General features: G+C 40.1%; 1 protein-coding gene across 5 annotated transcripts in view; it reads left to right on the forward strand.

Annotated features, from left to right (window-relative positions):
• The window catches only part of tnca (tenascin Ca), a 33,919-nt gene that overhangs the window by 4,884 nt on the left and 10,333 nt on the right, over positions 1-18,702 (forward strand). Inside the window, exons 2-14 of one of the 5 annotated variants that reach the window (XM_044333739.1) lie at positions 3,300-3,859; positions 4,485-5,798; positions 6,189-6,452; positions 6,841-6,956; positions 8,351-8,504; positions 10,343-10,612; positions 11,423-11,608; positions 11,712-11,801; positions 12,037-12,300; positions 12,657-13,055; positions 14,027-14,479; positions 16,009-16,284; positions 18,348-18,620. In XM_044333739.1, coding sequence (XP_044189674.1) covers positions 3,382-3,859; positions 4,485-5,798; positions 6,189-6,452; positions 6,841-6,956; positions 8,351-8,504; positions 10,343-10,612; positions 11,423-11,608; positions 11,712-11,801; positions 12,037-12,300; positions 12,657-13,055; positions 14,027-14,479; positions 16,009-16,284; positions 18,348-18,620 — 4,537 coding nt within the window. In that variant the 5' untranslated portion in view covers positions 3,300-3,381. The remainder of the gene's footprint in view (positions 1-3,299; positions 3,860-4,484; positions 5,799-6,188; positions 6,453-6,840; positions 6,957-8,350; positions 8,505-10,342; positions 10,613-11,422; positions 11,609-11,711; positions 11,802-12,036; positions 12,301-12,656; positions 13,056-14,026; positions 14,480-16,008; positions 16,285-18,347; positions 18,621-18,702) is intronic. The other 4 variants (XM_044333741.1, XM_044333740.1, XM_044333742.1 and 1 more) reach the window with 4 other exon arrangements.

Consider the following 18,702-nt stretch of genomic DNA (forward strand, 5'->3'; position numbering starts at 1 on the left):
GAAGTCATGGTTACATCGAGATGCAACAAACACTCAGCTGAACTTTAGCTGAACATCTTCTTGGGTTACCAGATAACTGAATATCAGCATTGTCTCGATAAATTGTTTCCAGAAGTCTTCATGAGGCCCTTAATCCAGGTGCACCACCACATGTCTTTTCATCGCTATCACTGCATTAACAATTCCCTTCTGGAAGTCGTTATTCATTGGTTTGCGTGTGCAAGCGCTGTCAGCAGCTACCAATCAAATTTTGTGGATAAAATAATTGGCAGACATGCAAACCATTTACAAAGGTGTTTGCTGCCTCTCAGACATGCTTGTTAACCTGAGGGCTTACAGTACATCCTGCCTGGTCAACATTTGCTGCTTGTATGAGGATATTTAACACAACGTACTGTTGACAGCCTTCAGTCTGTATACTGTCAAGCTGAGGGTTGAAGGAAGGAAAAGCTGGTGAGAAATACGCTGTAGAGCTGATATAAATCAAACAAGCAAATCTGACCTTTTCACAGATATCCTGTTTATAAATGTTGGCCTACGCATTAGGTAACAAGAGATTACAGCACAGATGTGCCAAGTATCAAGAGTATCAAGATTTATGTTTTAGTGATTACTACTGGTGGATATATATTGCTATCCGACTTTTTTTAAACCCAAATAATGGACATAGGGTATCAGTATCTGTCTCAAAAATCCAGCATCAGATAGGTTATCGTACGTAGTAAACTTTGGGCAAATCTGCCTTGTTTACTCCGGTTGACTGGGACTCTAGTTCAATTTCCCTTTGGTGCGATTTGTTTTGGCAGATCTGAATCTTACTCAGCAAACTGTAGAATGAATTGAGGTCCGAGCTGGACTCACAACAAAGAACATTGCATTTGGCCAGAGGACCTTCTTCCTGTGTTGACTTTTTCGCTCACACACCAGATGTAACAAACCAATAATTGGAGTAAATGTTCTCACGTGGCTTTTAATAATGCATTTTAGGTTTGCTTGAATTTTTTCTGTGTGCACAGAAACCGAACCGAGTGGAAAACACAACAAATTAACCAACTCAGACCAGAGCAAATTATAGGTTTGAAAATAAAGCCTGCAAATTCAACCATTTAGATATCATGGCTTTATATATATCATAAAAAAAAAAATCTTCCAATATTCATCATCTTACAATAGTTAGGAGGAGGCCAATGATACAGTATGTCAGTTAGTAGTGCAATCATGGTGGGCCTTTCTATTGATGTTCAGTCTTACTCACTCGTGCTTTCTTCTTTGGAAACTCAACGCTGAGTAATCCAAGGAGGCTTTCCCACGCTGAGAAAGAAGCTTGTCGTTTGTTCTAGTTTGTCTCCCACAAATTATAGTGTTGTTTGTGTCCAGATGATGAAGTCATCTGAGAGACCTGTGGGCTTTAAGGAGTACCGTGTTTGGAATGAATTATGCTTTTGCTAAATATGTTTTCACGCTATTTTATACCATTACACCATAAAAAAATATACTGGGGGAGAGAGACAGCTGAGACTTTTCAAATATATTTGCGAATACTGTGAGGGAACTTAACGTGCCAGCACAACTGTGGATTCTGTGGTATTAAGGCCTTTCCTATACAGCAGTAAATTCAAGAGAAAGCTTAAAGGGAATTTTATTTTATTTATGACTGTTTTAGTTAGTTTTCTCATTTTTACAAGTCCTACAAATGTATAAAAAAAGACTATATTAGTCATGTCTTTATTTGTTATTGCTCTATCACATAGAGCTGAATAAAATCATAATACAGACTTTACACACTGTTTATTGATAAATACTCCTCTACCCACAGTGGTTTGCAGTATGATGTGGTCAGTACAGTGACTCATTGAAAACCTTTTTATTTCTAATGTAGCACACATGTTAAATATTCAGACTTATGCACCTAAGGACTGTGAGCCTTAAACAAGCCTGAAGTTAACAGTGTAGGGCTGCAACTATTGATTATTTTCATTATTGATTAATCTGTCAATTACTTTCTTAATCGATTAGGCGTTTGGTCCATTAAATGTCCAAAAATGGTGACAAATGTCGATCACCGTTTCCTAAAGCCCAAGGTGTTGCCTCAAAAGTCTTCTTTTGTCACGACCAACAGTCTATAACCCAAAGATATTCAGTTTACAATCATAGAAGATGAAGAAACCAGAAAATATTCATATTTGAGAAGCTGGAACCAGAGATTTTTCTCAAAGAATTACTCAAAAATAGTTGCCGATTAATTTTCTGTCCATTAGCTAATCGATGATAATGGTTGGGGCTTTAGAACAGTGCGATGGGATACTGGTATACTCGACTTCGCTGTTCGTTCAAATGAACACATTTGGCTTTGTTTGTGGTGGGAAGCCAGTTTGTAGAGAATTGAGCAAAAGTAAGTAAAGAAGCAGATGTTATCTTTCAAACTGATTCCACAGTAACTTAATATTTAATACTGTCTGACGTTAGATTGTGGATGTTCTTCACATGTTTGTGTTGGTTTCTTCTCACATCAGAAGATGTTCATTTGAGCTTCAAGGATTAATTCTGCCGTTGCTGGTTGCCAGGTGTTGTGTTGTGGCTGCTCAGCTCCTAATTAGTTAAATAGAGCGAATCAATTAAGCAATAATGACCACATGTGCTTATCAGCCTTATAAGGAGATGATACTGTATATGTTTTGCCTTATAATAGTTAGGAAGCGCAACAGCATATTGGCCCAAAACAGTGGTTCTCAACTGTTTTTGGCTTGTCACTCATAAAAACGAAGCAATGTTTGTCAGCGAGCGCTTAGCTTCGTTTAGTTTAACCAAGTGTTTTATTTCAAATGTTTTGGAGGCCTTGAAGAGGTACGATTATTCAGTTTTTACGCAAGAAAATAAAGCGAAGATTAGTGGAAAGTCTGAAAGAATAAAATATAAATATATAAAACATTTTATTTTGCTTTCCTATCCTGTTGTTAATCTTGGAACCCCTCAGATTTATTTAGTGGCCCCCTGTGGGGGTCGCAACCTTCAGACTGGAAATAACTGGTCTAAAAAATGTTCTGGTAAACATGACATTCATGATGGATGATTTTTGACCTCTTATCTTACTCAGTTCTTCAGTTTTTTGGATGTTATTGTAAGATTGTTGTTTGTGTCAATATACAAGAATATTTCATGTCATTTTTACTGCGTGCAAACATGAGGTGCTTTTCAAGCTGTTGTCTAATTTCGGTTTTATTGAATTTGGTAAATATTCAGCATTAAACATTACATTAAAACTATGTTTTGTGTGATTATCTGTTTTCTGTCTTCTCCAGAACCTTCACTGTTAACCAGGATTGGCCTTTAGTCAGAGGTTCAAACTGATTAATTTTAGGAAGTCAAGGTCCCTCATCTAGCATGGGTACAAGAGGCCTTCTGGGCTGCCTCCTCCTGACTGCTTTGCTCAGCTTTTCAAATGCTGGGCTTGTGAAGAAAATCCTACGGCATCGACGACAGACTCTGGCATCCCCTAAAGAACACAACATCACCCTGCCCAGTGCAGATCATCCTGTGGTGTTCAACCATGTCTATAACATCAATGTTCCTGCCAGTGCTCTATGCTCAGTGGACCTAGACGCTCCAGAGAACAAGCAGCTCCTTCCCAATGACGCTGCAGTTTCCCCGGGCTATCGCGCCACTGAGCACACCCTCGATGGAGAGAACCAGATTGTCTTCACCCACCGCATCAACATTCCTCGGCGGGCCTGCGGTTGTAGCGATGACATGCCGGGTCTGAAAGACCTCATGAGCCGGTTGGAGATGCTTGAGGGAGAACTTTCAGCATTGAGAGATCAGTGCAATGGTGATGGTAACTGCTGCAGTGCACAAGTCACAGGTGCGTGAAATTTTTCTGTCATGCTTTGTCAGTCAAGATTACAGCGAGTAAAGTAAAATCCTTTATTTTACTCAATTTGCATTGAAAAGTGCTACTCTCAAGATACCACATAACCCCAAGAGTCTTCCTCAGTATTAGGCACATCTGTTATATTCATCTGCTGAGTTCTTTGAAATTCAATGAGGAGGCGTAATTTGCTACAGTTAAGACCAACATCTCATCAGTTAACCTTGAAAGGGGCTTTATTTGGCTCAAAATGACATGACCTACAGTTGCTGTAATATCAATTTAAGAAAAGAGTATTCTCCAATAGTTGCTAAAATAAACCTTGGACCATTTGTGAATGATGCACTCTTACTGAAGGAATATTTTGGTGTTTTGGCAAATTTGCCTGTTCATTCTCTGGCAAAGAGTTAGATGTGAGGACTGTTAAATATAAGGCTACAACCAAAAACAACCAACTATTGCCTTAGAGAGAATTCTTAATCTGATTGTATTTCATACAACTAAGAGAAAATGACACTGATGTGTTATAAAATAATGAAATACAATGCCACACGTATTGCACAAAACTTTTGAATTGAACAAAGTAAATCAAACCATTTCTTTACTTTATCTATCAAAGGTGAGGTGGGAACTAAGCCTTACTGCAACGGTCATGGAAACTACAGCACTGAAACTTGTGGCTGCAGTTGTGAGCCTGGATGGAAGGGACCCAACTGCACCGAGCCCGAGTGTCCCAATAACTGCCAGGACCGAGGCCGCTGCGTGGACGGAAAGTGTGAGTGCTTCAAGGGCTTCTCTGGAGAAGACTGCACCCTCAAGGTTTGCCCTGTGGACTGCGGAGAGTACGGACAGTGTGTGGACGGCATTTGCGTCTGCTCGGATGGTTACTTCGGAGAAGACTGCTCTCAGACAAAGTGCCTCAACAACTGCCACGGCCGCGGCCGCTGTGAGGACGGAGACTGCGTATGCGATGAACCTTGGACTGGCTTTGACTGCTCTGAACTCATCTGTCCTAAAGACTGCTACGACCGCGGGAGCTGTGTGAACGGCACCTGCTACTGTGAAGAGGGCTACACGGGGGAGGACTGTGGAGTACGCACCTGTCCCAACAACTGCCACGGTAATGGTTTCTGTGTTGAAGGAAAGTGCGTCTGCACCGCCGGCTATAGCGGAGAAGACTGCTCTCAGCTCACCTGCCTCAACGACTGTAACGACAGAGGTATCTGCTCCAACGGGATATGTATCTGTGATATGGGCTACCAAGGTGAAGATTGCAGCCAGTTAGCATGTCTGAACAACTGTAACAACAGAGGCCAGTGCATAAATGGACAGTGCGCATGCGATGTCGGTTTCCAGGGAGATGATTGCTCTGAGCTGTCATGTCCCAACAACTGCCAGGACAGGGGGCGCTGTGTTAACGGCCAGTGCGTGTGCGATGAAGGCTTCACTGGGGAGGACTGCAGCATCAGGACATGCCCCTCAGACTGTTACGGCCGTGGGGAGTGTATTGATGGACGCTGTGAGTGTCACGCAGGCTTCACTGGCGAGGACTGCAGCGAGCTGAGCTGTCCTAACAGATGCAGCAATCGTGGCCGATGCATTGATGGGCAGTGTGTTTGTGATGAAGGCTTCTCTGGTGAAGACTGCGGTCTGAAAGCTTGTCCCAACGACTGCCTGGCCCGAGGTTTGTGTTCCAATGGCAAGTGCATCTGTGAGGAGGGCTTCACAGGAGACGACTGTTCCGGGCTCGCCTGTCCAGATAACTGCAACAACAGGGGTCGCTGCATCAATGGAAGGTGCACATGTGAGAGTGGATATGAAGGAGAAAGCTGCGCAGATCTGAGCTGCCTCAACAACTGCCAGGACAAAGGCCGCTGTGTGAACGGTCAGTGCGTCTGTGATGAGGGATACATTGGAGACGACTGCTCAGAAGGTAAGAAACTCTGTTCAGTGCAGAAACACACACACACACTCAAACAAAATGGATTTGGCAGCTCGGTTTCTGAAAGTTTCCATGTGTCAAATAGATGTACTATAAAAGAAAATCCAGAATGATGCAATTTCCTTATATTCTCAAAATTCACTGACCACTCATTCTGAGAGAGACTATTGTGAATATATAGTGATATAAAAGAGGGTTTTGGTCTCTGTATTGCTGTTGTCTGCACTTGGTTCACACTTTTTTGGCAGTTTTTCACACCACAACCAGATGTGTCTCTGGAGTTTGCATTAGCTGTGTGGTGGATATTCAGTGATTGAGGGCATGGGAAAACTATCCAAGACAACACCCTCAGCAAGGTTTTTTTTGGTTGTGTTTTTCCAGTGTCTCCTCCAAAGGACCTCAATATCGGCAAGGTCACAACCGACACAGTGGATCTCTTGTGGGACAACGAGATGCTGGTGACTGAATACCTTGTGACTTATGTGCCCACCAGTCCCGGTGGTCTTCTCCAGGAGTTCACCGTGCCTGGAGACAAAAGTGCCGCAACTGTCAAAGAGCTTGAACCTGGCATCGAGTACCAGATCAACGTCTACGCCGTTCTGAGCAACAAAAAGAGCATCCCTGTCAGTGCGAGGGTGGCCACAGGTACGTCACAAACATGTCTAAGTATTTTTCGAATCAGTTATTTGTTTGGAGTCATTTTTTTAAGAAACAATGTCAAAATTTATGAATATTTTCTGGCTTATTAAGTCTTATATGATAGTAAACAAAATATCTTTTGGTTGTTGACTGTTGGTTGGGACAAAAGAAGACATGTGAGTTGCACCCTGGGCTTTGGGAAACAGGGATTGACATTTTTCACAATTTTTCAATATTTTAAAGACCAAAAAAACTAATCGATTAATTGAGAAAATAATAGACAGATAAATTAATAACGAAAATATTTGTTAGTTGCAGCCCTATTAAGCATTTTTGTGGTTTGACTATCAAAAGTAATAATTGTTTTGATTCTTTTTTGTTTGCATCCTTCCAGCTCTTCCACAGCCAGAGGGTTTAAGATTCAAATCAGTGAGTGAGACCTCAGTAGAGGTCGTGTGGGACCAGCTGGACATCTCCTTTGATGGCTGGGAGATCTATTTCCGCAACACGGTCAGTGGTGCCCATCTCTTTTGAAGGCTTGCCAAGGATTTTATTTAAACCAACGGAAAGTGATAAGCTATGCCAGCTTATTAGAAATCTCAGCAAAACACGGATTTATTTGAGTGCTGACCGTTAGAATTGCTTTGACATATGGAAAACCTCAGTGAGGGCAAGTCTGGATGTCATAGAACTGCGGGTAAATCTGCTGCTTAGATACTCTTTGAAAAGAAAATACTGTGTCAGCTGACATGTCAGAGACCTTTTTTGGATTTTGCATCTTTTGCTGAGTTTTTACCCGTTTTTATATACATTGTCCTTTCCCGACCTTTTTATAACTGTGTCATGCTTTTCACTACTGAGCAGTTCTCTGTCTGTTTAAATCGACACCTGCTGTCTCATCCAAACATCAGTGCTCAGTTTATTGCATGCAGCGTTGTTCCATACTTTCCATACTTCTTTTTACACAAAATTAATGGAGAATCAATTTAGTTCTCAGCAGAAACGTCTTTTCTACAATGTCATGGAATTTTTGTTTTATATTTTATGAGGTTTGGAGCTCGAGAGAACAAGGATTAACACAGGCAGATTTTAACTGGAGAAACCTGATTATTTGCACATTTGCACATGAAAAATTTTTACAACTGAGCAAAACTGTACTGATCTCCCTGTTTTGAACTGAAATGGTCAAAACCAAAGAAATCATTCACTCTCCAAAGCTGAACATTACTTCTAAAACCCAAACACATGTGAAACTCTTCACTCCCACTACCGAGCCTGTCCTGTAACGTTTACACTTGTTTCATTTAACATATTAAGTTTAAGGAATAATTACATTATTATGACATTTTAGGAGAGTTAGATTAGTTGGATTAGAAGATTGAAACTGTTCTCATGCCTGTCCAATTACTTATGAAGCTAAAGCCATGAGACAGTTAGCTTAGCATAAAGAGTTGAAACAGGGGGAAAGGTCAACGACAAGACTCCAGGTAATCAACAGTGTGCACATAACCTCCCATAAAACCACAACTAACCAAGTAATAAGATGTAATGTGTTAATTAATTAGTGAGATTTAGAGCTGCTGGTAGGTGGATGTTTCTTTATGCTAACCTTAGCTAACCGTCTCACAGCTGTAGCTTCATATTTAAGACAGACATGAGAGTGGTTTTGATCTCATTAAACTCGGAAACCACATATTTTCTAAAATGTCAAACTATTTCTTTAAATCCAACATCTGGCAGGGGAGAAAGGTAAACTGGAAAGGACAATTAAGACTATTGCCGTCAATGCATGTAAACTAAAATGTCTTATTTCTTGCCATAACCTGATTTTCCCCACAGTAATCAGATTTCTTGTGTTCATGTGATTAACAGGATATCGGTTTTTGTATTATGTGTCTTTGCAGAAAGAAGATAATGGTAAAATCGTGAACAATCTTCCACCCTCCCAAAACCAGTTCATCCAGTCAGGTCTCGGACCAGGACAGGAATATGAAGTTTCCATCAACATCATCAAGAACAACACCAGAGGACCCCAGACATCCAAAACAGTCACTACGAGTGAGTTTCTGGCTGTAACAAACATTTTCCAAGGACACAGATTTTTATTTAGATTCAGCTGGTGAGATCATGGAAATTAAAAACATCCAATTGGCTTATAATGATGTAGTTATAGCTAGAGATGATTTGGTTATGTTACTTTCCTGCTGTGTCTGGCAGCTATCAAAATAGCATTTGGTAGGATACAAAAAAAAAAACCTTCATTTCACTTGAGCACACAATAATAATAATCCAGTAAGAGTGAAAGTGAAGAGTGAAATTCCACAATGACAGAAGAGTTACAACAGGAAATCCCGGCTGACTTTCCACAGTTCCATCAATCAGATTTTAGGTTAAGCACAATAACTCAAACAGCGTGACCATGTTATAGTTGTTTTCTTCACTTTCACTGAATTTGCTTTCAGCTCTTGTCCTCAGCTCACTGGAACTTTTATTGCCATGTCACTCTATACGTTATGCTGTGAAATGCCTTCAGTTGCTTCTGTAATCAGTATAGCATGCCAAGGTAAACAACTTTCCCAGCAATGAATAGTAGAGGTAAAGTTGAACCTTTTGTACTGTTCAACCCCCAGAGGTCCTTTTAGCACAGCTCTGAAACATTGAGAAAGGATATCTCCTCCACATGCAAACACAGGAAATTTGTTAGGTTGTAAACACAACGTCAGAGTGAAAGCAAATCAGATTATATTTCATGCTTGTTGTGTTGATCCAAGCTTTCTCTTAAGCGATAGAGAGCCAGGTTGAGTCTTACGTGGGCTGTTGTATGTACAAAGACAGGAAGGTTCATATTGTTTCTCCGCTTGAATGTTTTTCCTTTTAGATGTACAGTATCTTGGTCTCCCCCACCTGCTTAGACTCAGACTAAGACTTAGCCAGTATTGGATCTTAGATTGACATTTTCCTGGATAATTTATAGATTATGGTGAATTTCAAGTCTGTCAACAGTAGAAACCATTTATTTTCTACATACGCTGATTTATAGCTGAAGAAAAAACAGTAGATTTATCATTTCAATACCTTTTTAAACAAAAAATGTCTAAAGCTCACCGGTTCCAGCTTCTAAAATGTTAATATTGTTTGGTTTTCTTTGTCTTTGATGATAGTAAACTGAACCTTTTCAGACCTCGAGAAACAACATCAATTTTTATAGTTGATTATTCATTTAAGTTATTTATCAAGGAAAAAATTTCTAAAAAAAATCACTGGTTGCAGATTCTTAAATATCACAATTTGCTGCTTTTTCATTACTTATTATATGTAAGTCTAATGAAAGTGAACATCTTTGAGTGTCACATTGGGCTGCTGAAAATTTTGCCACTTTTCTGACATTTTATAGACTAAACTATTTATTGATTCTACAAAACAGATTGAATAATTGATACTGAAAATGACAATTAGTTGCAGCCCTACTTGTTCATTTACTTAATATTTGTTTTACTTCCACACTGTTATTGTGAAGACATCGACTCCTGCAGATTTCTTGGTGAATATACATCTTAAAACATAATTAATTTTGGAGCAAATCTGCCACAGACAGAATTTTTCAAATGCAAACTACTTTTATTGCAAAAATTTTGCCCCCAACACACTAGTCTTAAATAGACCAACAAGTTTTACATACATCCCTCATCCTGATGCTGGATGTTGTTTCCTCTGTACTGATGGATGTGTGTCAGCTTGTAAAGACAGTCAATAATTTTCCCAGTTGTTTGTCATTTCCAGCCCATTTGTCTCTGTAATTTAATCACCATTTACTAGATAGAGGAGCTGAACTAATTTCTTTGCTCAACTATGACTCACCCTTGCCTCCTCCCTCCCTCATCTCAACTCCCACTCAGATATCGACGGCCCCCGTCAGGTGGAGGTGAAAGATGTGACGGACTCCTCGGCTCTGGTCAGCTGGTCCGAGCCGGTGGCTACTATAGACAAAGTCACCATGGTTTATGGGTCCAGCTCCGACCCCACAGATGTAATCAGCGCGGATATTTCCTCCCCAGACAAGCAGTACAGCATTGACGGTCTGAAGCCGGACACTGAGTACGTAGTGACCCTCATCTCCAAGAGCAAACACATGAGCAGCAAAGCTGTCACCACCACGTTCACTACAGGTAGGTTTGTGATGGCAAGAACTGCAAAATTTCAAAGGATTAAAGGATAAGTCTGGTGATGTTCTATATTTTTCCCATGAAAAGACCAAAATCATCAATGAATGATTCTACTAGTACCATAGAGCTTTGTCTAAAAAATATCAAAAACACATCAATGCTTGACATATTCCTTCATTACTATGAACACACACACACATACTGTCCTGCTGCTGCAAATACTCATTAGTGCACCACATTTTTATCAATCCCCTGCTGACAATACTCCTTAATATATGCACTTTTTATTTCTGTTTGAATAGCATTTACTAAATGTCTATTGCCCAGCTGTTTTAGTAAATAACTGAACCTTTTTTAAAAAAAAAAAAGAATTTGTGACCCATTTTTGAAGATTTATGTCTTCAGTAGGAATATCAGGTCACAGACAGGATAGGGAAGTCGGAAAGAATTAGAGACGTACTAACACGTCATTGGTTTTGGATTTTTTTTCATGGAATTTGTTGACAATAAAAAAAAATGTATAAAGAGTAATGCCAAACTATTGCAGAGCACGTGTGATCATGTGAACAGACTTTATATATATTCATTTTGTGATAATTGGGGATAAGCATATACTTTATATATATATATAGTTTTTATACATATGTATTGTTTTGCAATGTCTAATAAGAGCCAAATGTAGTGAATCAAAAGTTCAATGTGTGTTTATAAATCCAAAGTTTGTGGTTTGTATTTTAACCAAGATACTTCACTAAAAAAAGCGCCTGAAGAACATTTCCTTCTCTGTTATGATTATAATTTTCTGTACTGCAGCCCTGGACGCCCCTAAGGACCTGCAGGCTGTTTCCCAGACAGACAGCAGCATCACTCTTGAGTGGAGTAACAGTCAAGCTGATGTTGGCAGCTACCGAGTGAAATACAGCCCCATCTCCGGCGCCGCTCATGGTGAGGAAGTGTTCCCACGAGGACCAGGAGACACCACAAAAGCTACTATCACTGGTGAGGGTCATTTATTTATCACGTACAGACTTCCAGACTTCCAGACTGCTCTGTATTTCTCAATAGGAAATGGTAATTTTCCTTATATCTCTCTGTCTTGCAGGGCTAAAGCCAGGGACGGAGTATGGGATCGGAGTGACTGCCGTGAAGAAAGAGAGAGAGAGCCTCCCAGCTACGACAAACGCAGCAACTGGTGAGAGACAGTCCTGAGCAGCTGTCCAAACAACATACTTCACACTCCTTCATAAATACACAGACAACCAGATTATGTCGACACATATCGGGGCGATATAATAAAACTAAGGGAAGGAAAGTGATATATGATTTGTATTAAGTGTGTAACAGAAGTGATTACACACATTACAGAGTGTGAAATTTACCACCACAGTTTCTCACACACTGTACCCGATGCATGATTCTTCTATTAGACCTCGATCCTCCCAGAGATTTGGAGCAAGTCGAGTCCACAGAGACCTCCATCACCCTGAGATGGCAGAAACCTCGAGCCAAGGTCACCGGCTACAGGCTGGTGTACATCTCCAAAGACAACCAGGTCGACGAGGTGGAGATCCCAGGCACGGCGACTAGCCATGTCATACGCAACCTGACTCCTGGAATGAACTACGGCCTCAGCTTGACCGCAGAGAGGGGTCACAGGAGGAGCACACCTGTCACTGTGTCTACATCCACAGGTTGGTAGGGAGCAATTTTCCCACGATTTGATCTTCGAATAAATGATAACAGATGCTTTCAGAGGACGATCAAAATGGATTTGTCATTTAAAAATATACTGTTTTAACAGTTTTTTAAAAGATGAAAAGGAAAGTTGCTTTTTTTTAGGGTTCATTGACGATATTCTTCATCGTAAGTCTGTCAATATTTAGTTGGTATTATTAAAATGACTGCACACCAAAAATAAACCTTGATATTTAGAATTAATAGTATAGAGGTTTCACGGTTTTGCAGCTAACGAAACACCAAGAAAATGAGATACACCTTACACCTAAATGATGCTGTCTTGATTTGTGCCTTTTTGTTTTTCTTGTAGCGTCTTTCACATTTTATTTATCTGACTCAGACGACCGTGAGCTAACGACTCCTGCAGGCTCAGAGGACAATGTCATTAGCTTTGCGTATTTAGACACCTCCGAGTCCCATTTCTCTGGGACGGAGCCTGACGATGAGCTGGGAACGCTGACTATCTCAGGCGCCACACCTGATGGATTTGACCTCACGTGGGAACTAAAGGGTCACGGTGTCTATGATAGTTTTGCAGTAGAATATAAAGACACTCAGCGTTTGCAGGATGCGAGAGAGGTCCGACTTCCTGGAAATGCCACTGGCTCTAGAATCCAGGGCCTGAACGCATCGACAGAATATCAGTTAAAGCTTTATGGGATAACCGGTAGCCAGAGATCTGCGCTACTTGAAGCTGTTGCAGTCACAGGTATAAGTTTCTCTTATAGACTGATTGTTGAATAGAGAAACTGTCTCCCATCAGTGGAAATGAAGTAGAGATATGATTTGCATGCTGGTATTTTACTCATTGAGACTTCTTAGCAAAGTTTTTTACTTTAAACATCATCTACATACCTTTTGGCATGGTGCAATATGATGACAAACACAACAGAAATTATTATTTTAAAAAAAACTATCATCCCACATTTCACCCTGCCACGGCTTCATTACTGTGGCAGAATGTTGCTGCCCAAAGCTCAAATACAGGAAGAAATCTACAGTGTTCCCAAGTAATGCTTTGATGAGAATAACGTCCTCTCAGAGCCATTAATAACTTCAGGTACAATGGGCTTTAAAACACCGTCTGTCTCGATTTCTTCCTGCGTTTGAATTTTTAAATGCAACCATTTTGCTCTCTGAAAGCCTGAGCCACTAATTCCATCCTCATCATTCATCGTTTTCAATCCCATTCATCACAGTTAAATGATTCTCTAGCAGTTGGAGAAAATGACAGCATACGTCAGTCGCATGTCAGACAAATGACTCAACAGACGTTTTGTAGGACAGAAGGAAGAAAATGGCTGTGCATGGCTTCATCCATTTTGAAGACAACTGTGTACTTCCACTCTGGTGGGCTACTCAGAACCTTCAAAGATTAATGGCACCGACTCAAGTGTCATTAATTCCTTTGCTTTTCCGCATAGATGGTCAGTAAGTCTCTGATGCTTGATGATATAAGACAAAACAAAGATTATGAATCCAGTTTAAAGACAAGGGACAATGATGAAACCTTCACGGGAATAAGGTATCAGGATAAGCAGAATTGTTGTTTAATTTGAATTCTATCTCGTATTTTCCCAGTTTCTTTATTTAACCCAGTTTTTTCTTTACAGGTTCTTTTTCAGTCATCAGCAGAGGCAGTAACAAATGCATTCTTAAACTTGCTTTTATTCACTGTAGCAACCAAGCCTACCTCTCCAGATGTACTTTCGCTGAGCATCAAAGATGCCCCAACAACCCCAAAGTCTGCTTCGGATATTGGAGCAGTTCAAACCCCAGAACCCCTCCGTCCTCTAAGCACAGAGGCTCCTTCCTCTACTGATACTGATGTGACAAGCTCTGGGGCTGAGCCTGAAAGCTCAACCCTGGATGTATTGGGAGACCTCACAGTCACAAATGTTACCGCCAGTAGCGTAAGCCTGGTTTGGTCGGCGCCTGATGAGGTGTTTGATAGCTTTTTGGTGGAGCTCAGTGCTCCGTCAGCTTTGATACAAGCTCATGTGACCACCGTACCAGGAAGTATGAGGAAGGCTGAAATAGAGGGCTTGTCCCCCTCGACACGCTATGATATTATAATACAAGGGCTGGTGGAAGGAGAGAGATCTTTACCTCTCAGAGGTTTTGCTACTACAGGTACATGGAGCAAATATTTCTTTTTGTAGGCATTCATCACAACCTGTCTTCATCACATCCATTTATTTTTTATTGTCTAGATATTTCAGGCTGGCTGCATTGTACATTTTTATCCACAGATGGATGATGTTTTATTTTATAATATTTTTCCTTCATCCCATATTTCCCTTTGCTTAACCTCTGACTCTTATTTATGATGGAGTATTTGGGCCACAAATAAATCTGAGATTTTGATATTAAAGTTGGAATATTGTGAGAAAAAGTTAATATTCTGAGAATTTAGTTGTGATTTTTTTTTTTGAAAAGTCTGAATATTTAGAGAATAAACTATACTAAATAATATTTTGAGATATCATTTTAATAATTTTATGAGAAAATAATATTTTTTAAAAAGTCCTTTATTTATAAAAAAGTCAGTTATTTCAAGATTAAAATAATATTTATAATCATAATCACAACTTTACAAGAATAACTATGTATTAACAAATATTTTGAGATTTAAGTCATAACATTGTCATAACAATAGTTTTTTACTAGTTTAACTTGCAAAAGACATTTTCCAAAACGCTCAAGTTCTCAGTTTACTACAGTGCAAGTCAAGGAAAAGCAGCAAATCTTCCCATTGGAGAAGCTGGAACCCAAAAATATTTGCCATTTTTACTTGAAAAGTGACTTAAATAATTAATTATCAAAATATCATTATTAAAATAGTTAATTGACCAATCATTCCAGCTCCACAAGGCCCTGTCTGCTATGCACCTGGGATTCAGTCTCTCACAGTCCAGGATGGATCCCATTGAAAAGCAAAGGGAAGCATTTGTCCACTTTTTGTTTCAGTTTATAAGAGAAAAGTCCTCAAGGATGAAGACTTAGTGGTTGTTTTTGGAAATATATAAGTCTTGCTAACTTCCCCAGCTCTGATACAGCGCAGCATAGATACATCCACTACCCTAAACGTTCGCTGTGTCTTAACTTTAATCATTTTCTGATGTCATGAACTTTTGCTGAGCTGTTTGGAGGAAACTAAAGTCTTCACTGCGCTCCAGCCTCTGCTTCAAAACACATCTAGTCATGTGATTCACAGGTTTAATTTCATTTTAGCATCTTAAAGTCTATGATAACAAGATGGCTGTTGTTGAAACCTATTAGATCATCCATATCACTTATTTGACATGTAAAAGCTGACAGACTGCTCTCACCTGTTTACTATAATAAGAATATGATAAAATGTGGAAATATGACTTTGTTCTTGAAGTATTGCAACATTTTTTTAGTAGATTTGCAACCTAATTCTTAAAATATTACAACTTTTCTCTTTTCTTCTGTCTTTTTTCTTGTAAATGTTTGACTATATGCTGTGTAATATTTGAACTTTAATCTCAAAATCTTTTTTTTCCCCCTAACCTTGGCCGAAATACTCCATCATACTTTTTGAAATGAGTAATGTACCTTGAAAAGTTATGTGAGAGTAATTTTTGTAATCCATCTTGCCATTCAGTTGACCCCACTCTGATCTGTCTATCTACCAGAGGAGCTGAAGCCCATGGTGGTGAACCTCACCATCTCTGACAATACATGGGACGGCTTCACTGCGTCCTGGATCCCCATGGGTGGGGAATTTGACAGCTTTGTCATTGAGGTAACAAACTTGGAGAATATCGCAGAGAGCCAGAACCTCTCTCTTTCCGGAGACGCTTTGAGCCTGGGCATCTCCGGGCTGAATCCCAACACCAGCTACATGGTTGGCCTGTATGGGATGTATCAGGGCTCCTTCCTTGAGCCCCTGTACACTGAAGCCATCACAGGTACCTGCTACTGGCAGCGTTCTGTCGTATAACTCTTTTCCTGTCTTTCTTCCCTTGTTTTTTTTTTATACCTCTTTTCTATTTCAGTCGGTATCTGCAGCATACACAGACACATACTAGACCCTTTGTTGTCCCACTCACAGTGGTGCGCCGACACCTCGCTGCATGAAACGAGAACCACATAATAACCTCATTTCTGTTTTCCATCACTGTCCAACACTCGGTGGCCACAGTGTACTGTATTGCTTCATCTTAACCAACATCCCATCTACCACTCCTTTACCCTCCAGCCACTGTTTCTGTCTAGCTGAGAGAGCGCAGGGTGATGGGCTCCTGTGCCTCGTCAGTGAGCCAAGCAAACGCCCAAGCAAATGTTCACCCTTACCCCCAACTGCTCCCTCCATCCCAGTTACCAAAATGCATGAAGCCCCTCCCTCTACCATCCCCTGCATCGTGGTGAGGTTTGACGCTGATGTGCTGCAATGATCGCAAAAGCAAACCAATAACTTTCATCCTCCCTCCCCCGCCCGTCACACAGTGACAGCGTGACCATCTCATTTCATCCCATCAACACTCATTCAGTGTGCAATTGATTAACCTTGAAGGATCATTTGCCCATGGATGTGTAAGCGCTCGCAGTATGTGTGAATGACACAGAGATAGTTTAGCTTTGTCGATTCTGATAAAGTTTGTCACAGAATGTCGCAGTAAATATCCTCATTTCCTTTTTAACTGCTAGGTGGCAAATGATTAAATCATCTTGTCCTTATCAAGGTAAAATGCTAGTAATTTAATCTGAGGTTAACTATAACGCCACCACTGTTTTACATCTGAATGATGCCTAAATTGTCTGCTGCATGTTTGCATGCAACTGACTGTATTTCTCGATGCATGTAAGAACATGTTTTTGCAAGGTGAACTTCCTCTTTGGCATTCTTATTCCGCTTTGATTTGTTCTGGTGCAATATTCTGCGGAATTTATTCTGTCTGCAATATTAACAGATCAAATGCACGCTATATGTCTGAAAGAGACTGTTATCTCTCTTCCTCAGCCACATTTTCACATTTAAATCAACACTTCATTCATGTAAAACCTGCAGGCCAGTCTTCTTCAGCTATTTACCCTGAAGGCTTATGTGTCATTCCCCTTGGCGTTATATGTTTGTCCATCTTAATATTTTTTGTTAAAGGGGACATATCGTGCTTTTTGTGACTTTCTGTTTCTGTTACGTTAAATGTGATGAAAGGTCAAAAACTTGAGGTTAGTGACAGCATATGTAAAAATGCTCCCTGTAAGACAAAAGGCAGGGTTTCAGACTGCTGTAACTGCTTTGTTTGCAAAATTACCTTTACCGCCGTGTCTTTCGCACATGTCCACAAATGGCCGATCATTTCGTAATCTTTGTTGGTAAGGTCATTCCATGTGTCTCTTGCTGTAACAGCCACAGATTGAGAACCAGTTGATTTTCTTCCTTGTTGTTTCATCTGTGCAGCCTTGGATTGAAAATGTGATTGTAAATCTGTTTTTTTATAGCTTCAGTACTCCGTTAATTATACATTCAATACTACTGGAAGCTGACCAATCAGAACAGAGTGGGCTCATTTGGAGGGAGCCTTAAAGAGACAGGAACTAAAACGGCCTGTTTCAGACAGAGGCTGAACTGAGGGGCTGCGTAAAGGGCCAGTGTAAGATAAATAAGGAGTTTTCTTGAAATGTGAATCATTCAAAGTTATTCCAGTGGAGCCCCAGAATATAGAGACCTGGAAATGCGCATGATATGTCCCCTTTAAGAAAAGCAATAGGCACAGTTGGTTTAAAATTCAAGCTGTTAAGTTGATTTTGGTGGAGGATTCTCCATGTGCATGTACGTAATCTTTTATTACTCAGACAACAAATCAGAAATTGCAAGTTGGTGGTGGTGAGTGTCCAGTAACTCTACACATACTTCTATACGCTACATCAAACCAAGCAGCTACCAATCATATATTACTTACATCTGTTAGATATATGTGTCCTGCTAAATGGTTTTGATAAAAAATCTAATAATGGTTTCTTTCTTTAGTGAATCAGCCATTGGTTGGCAAACTATATGTCTCAAACTTAACGTCAGAGAGCTTTTCAATCTTCTGGAACGACACTGAAGGAGAGTTTGATGGTTTTATCCTGGAGATTATTGATTCTGATTGGCTGATGGAGCCAAAGGAATTTAACTTATCCCACAATGCAATGTCCCATGACGTCACAGGGCTCAGGCCCAGCACTGACTATATAGCCTACCTCTATGGGACATACAAGGGATCCAGAACAAGCGCTGTCAGTATTGTTGCATCAACAGGTATTTTGATTTTATGTGTATTTATCATTAGTCTTACAAGCGTCCTCTAGCGTCATCTATTTTTAACTTTTAAATATTATTC

Source organism: Thunnus albacares, chromosome 18, assembly GCF_914725855.1.
Source record: "Thunnus albacares chromosome 18, fThuAlb1.1, whole genome shotgun sequence".
NCBI classification, from domain to species: Eukaryota; Metazoa; Chordata; class Actinopteri; order Scombriformes; family Scombridae; genus Thunnus; species Thunnus albacares.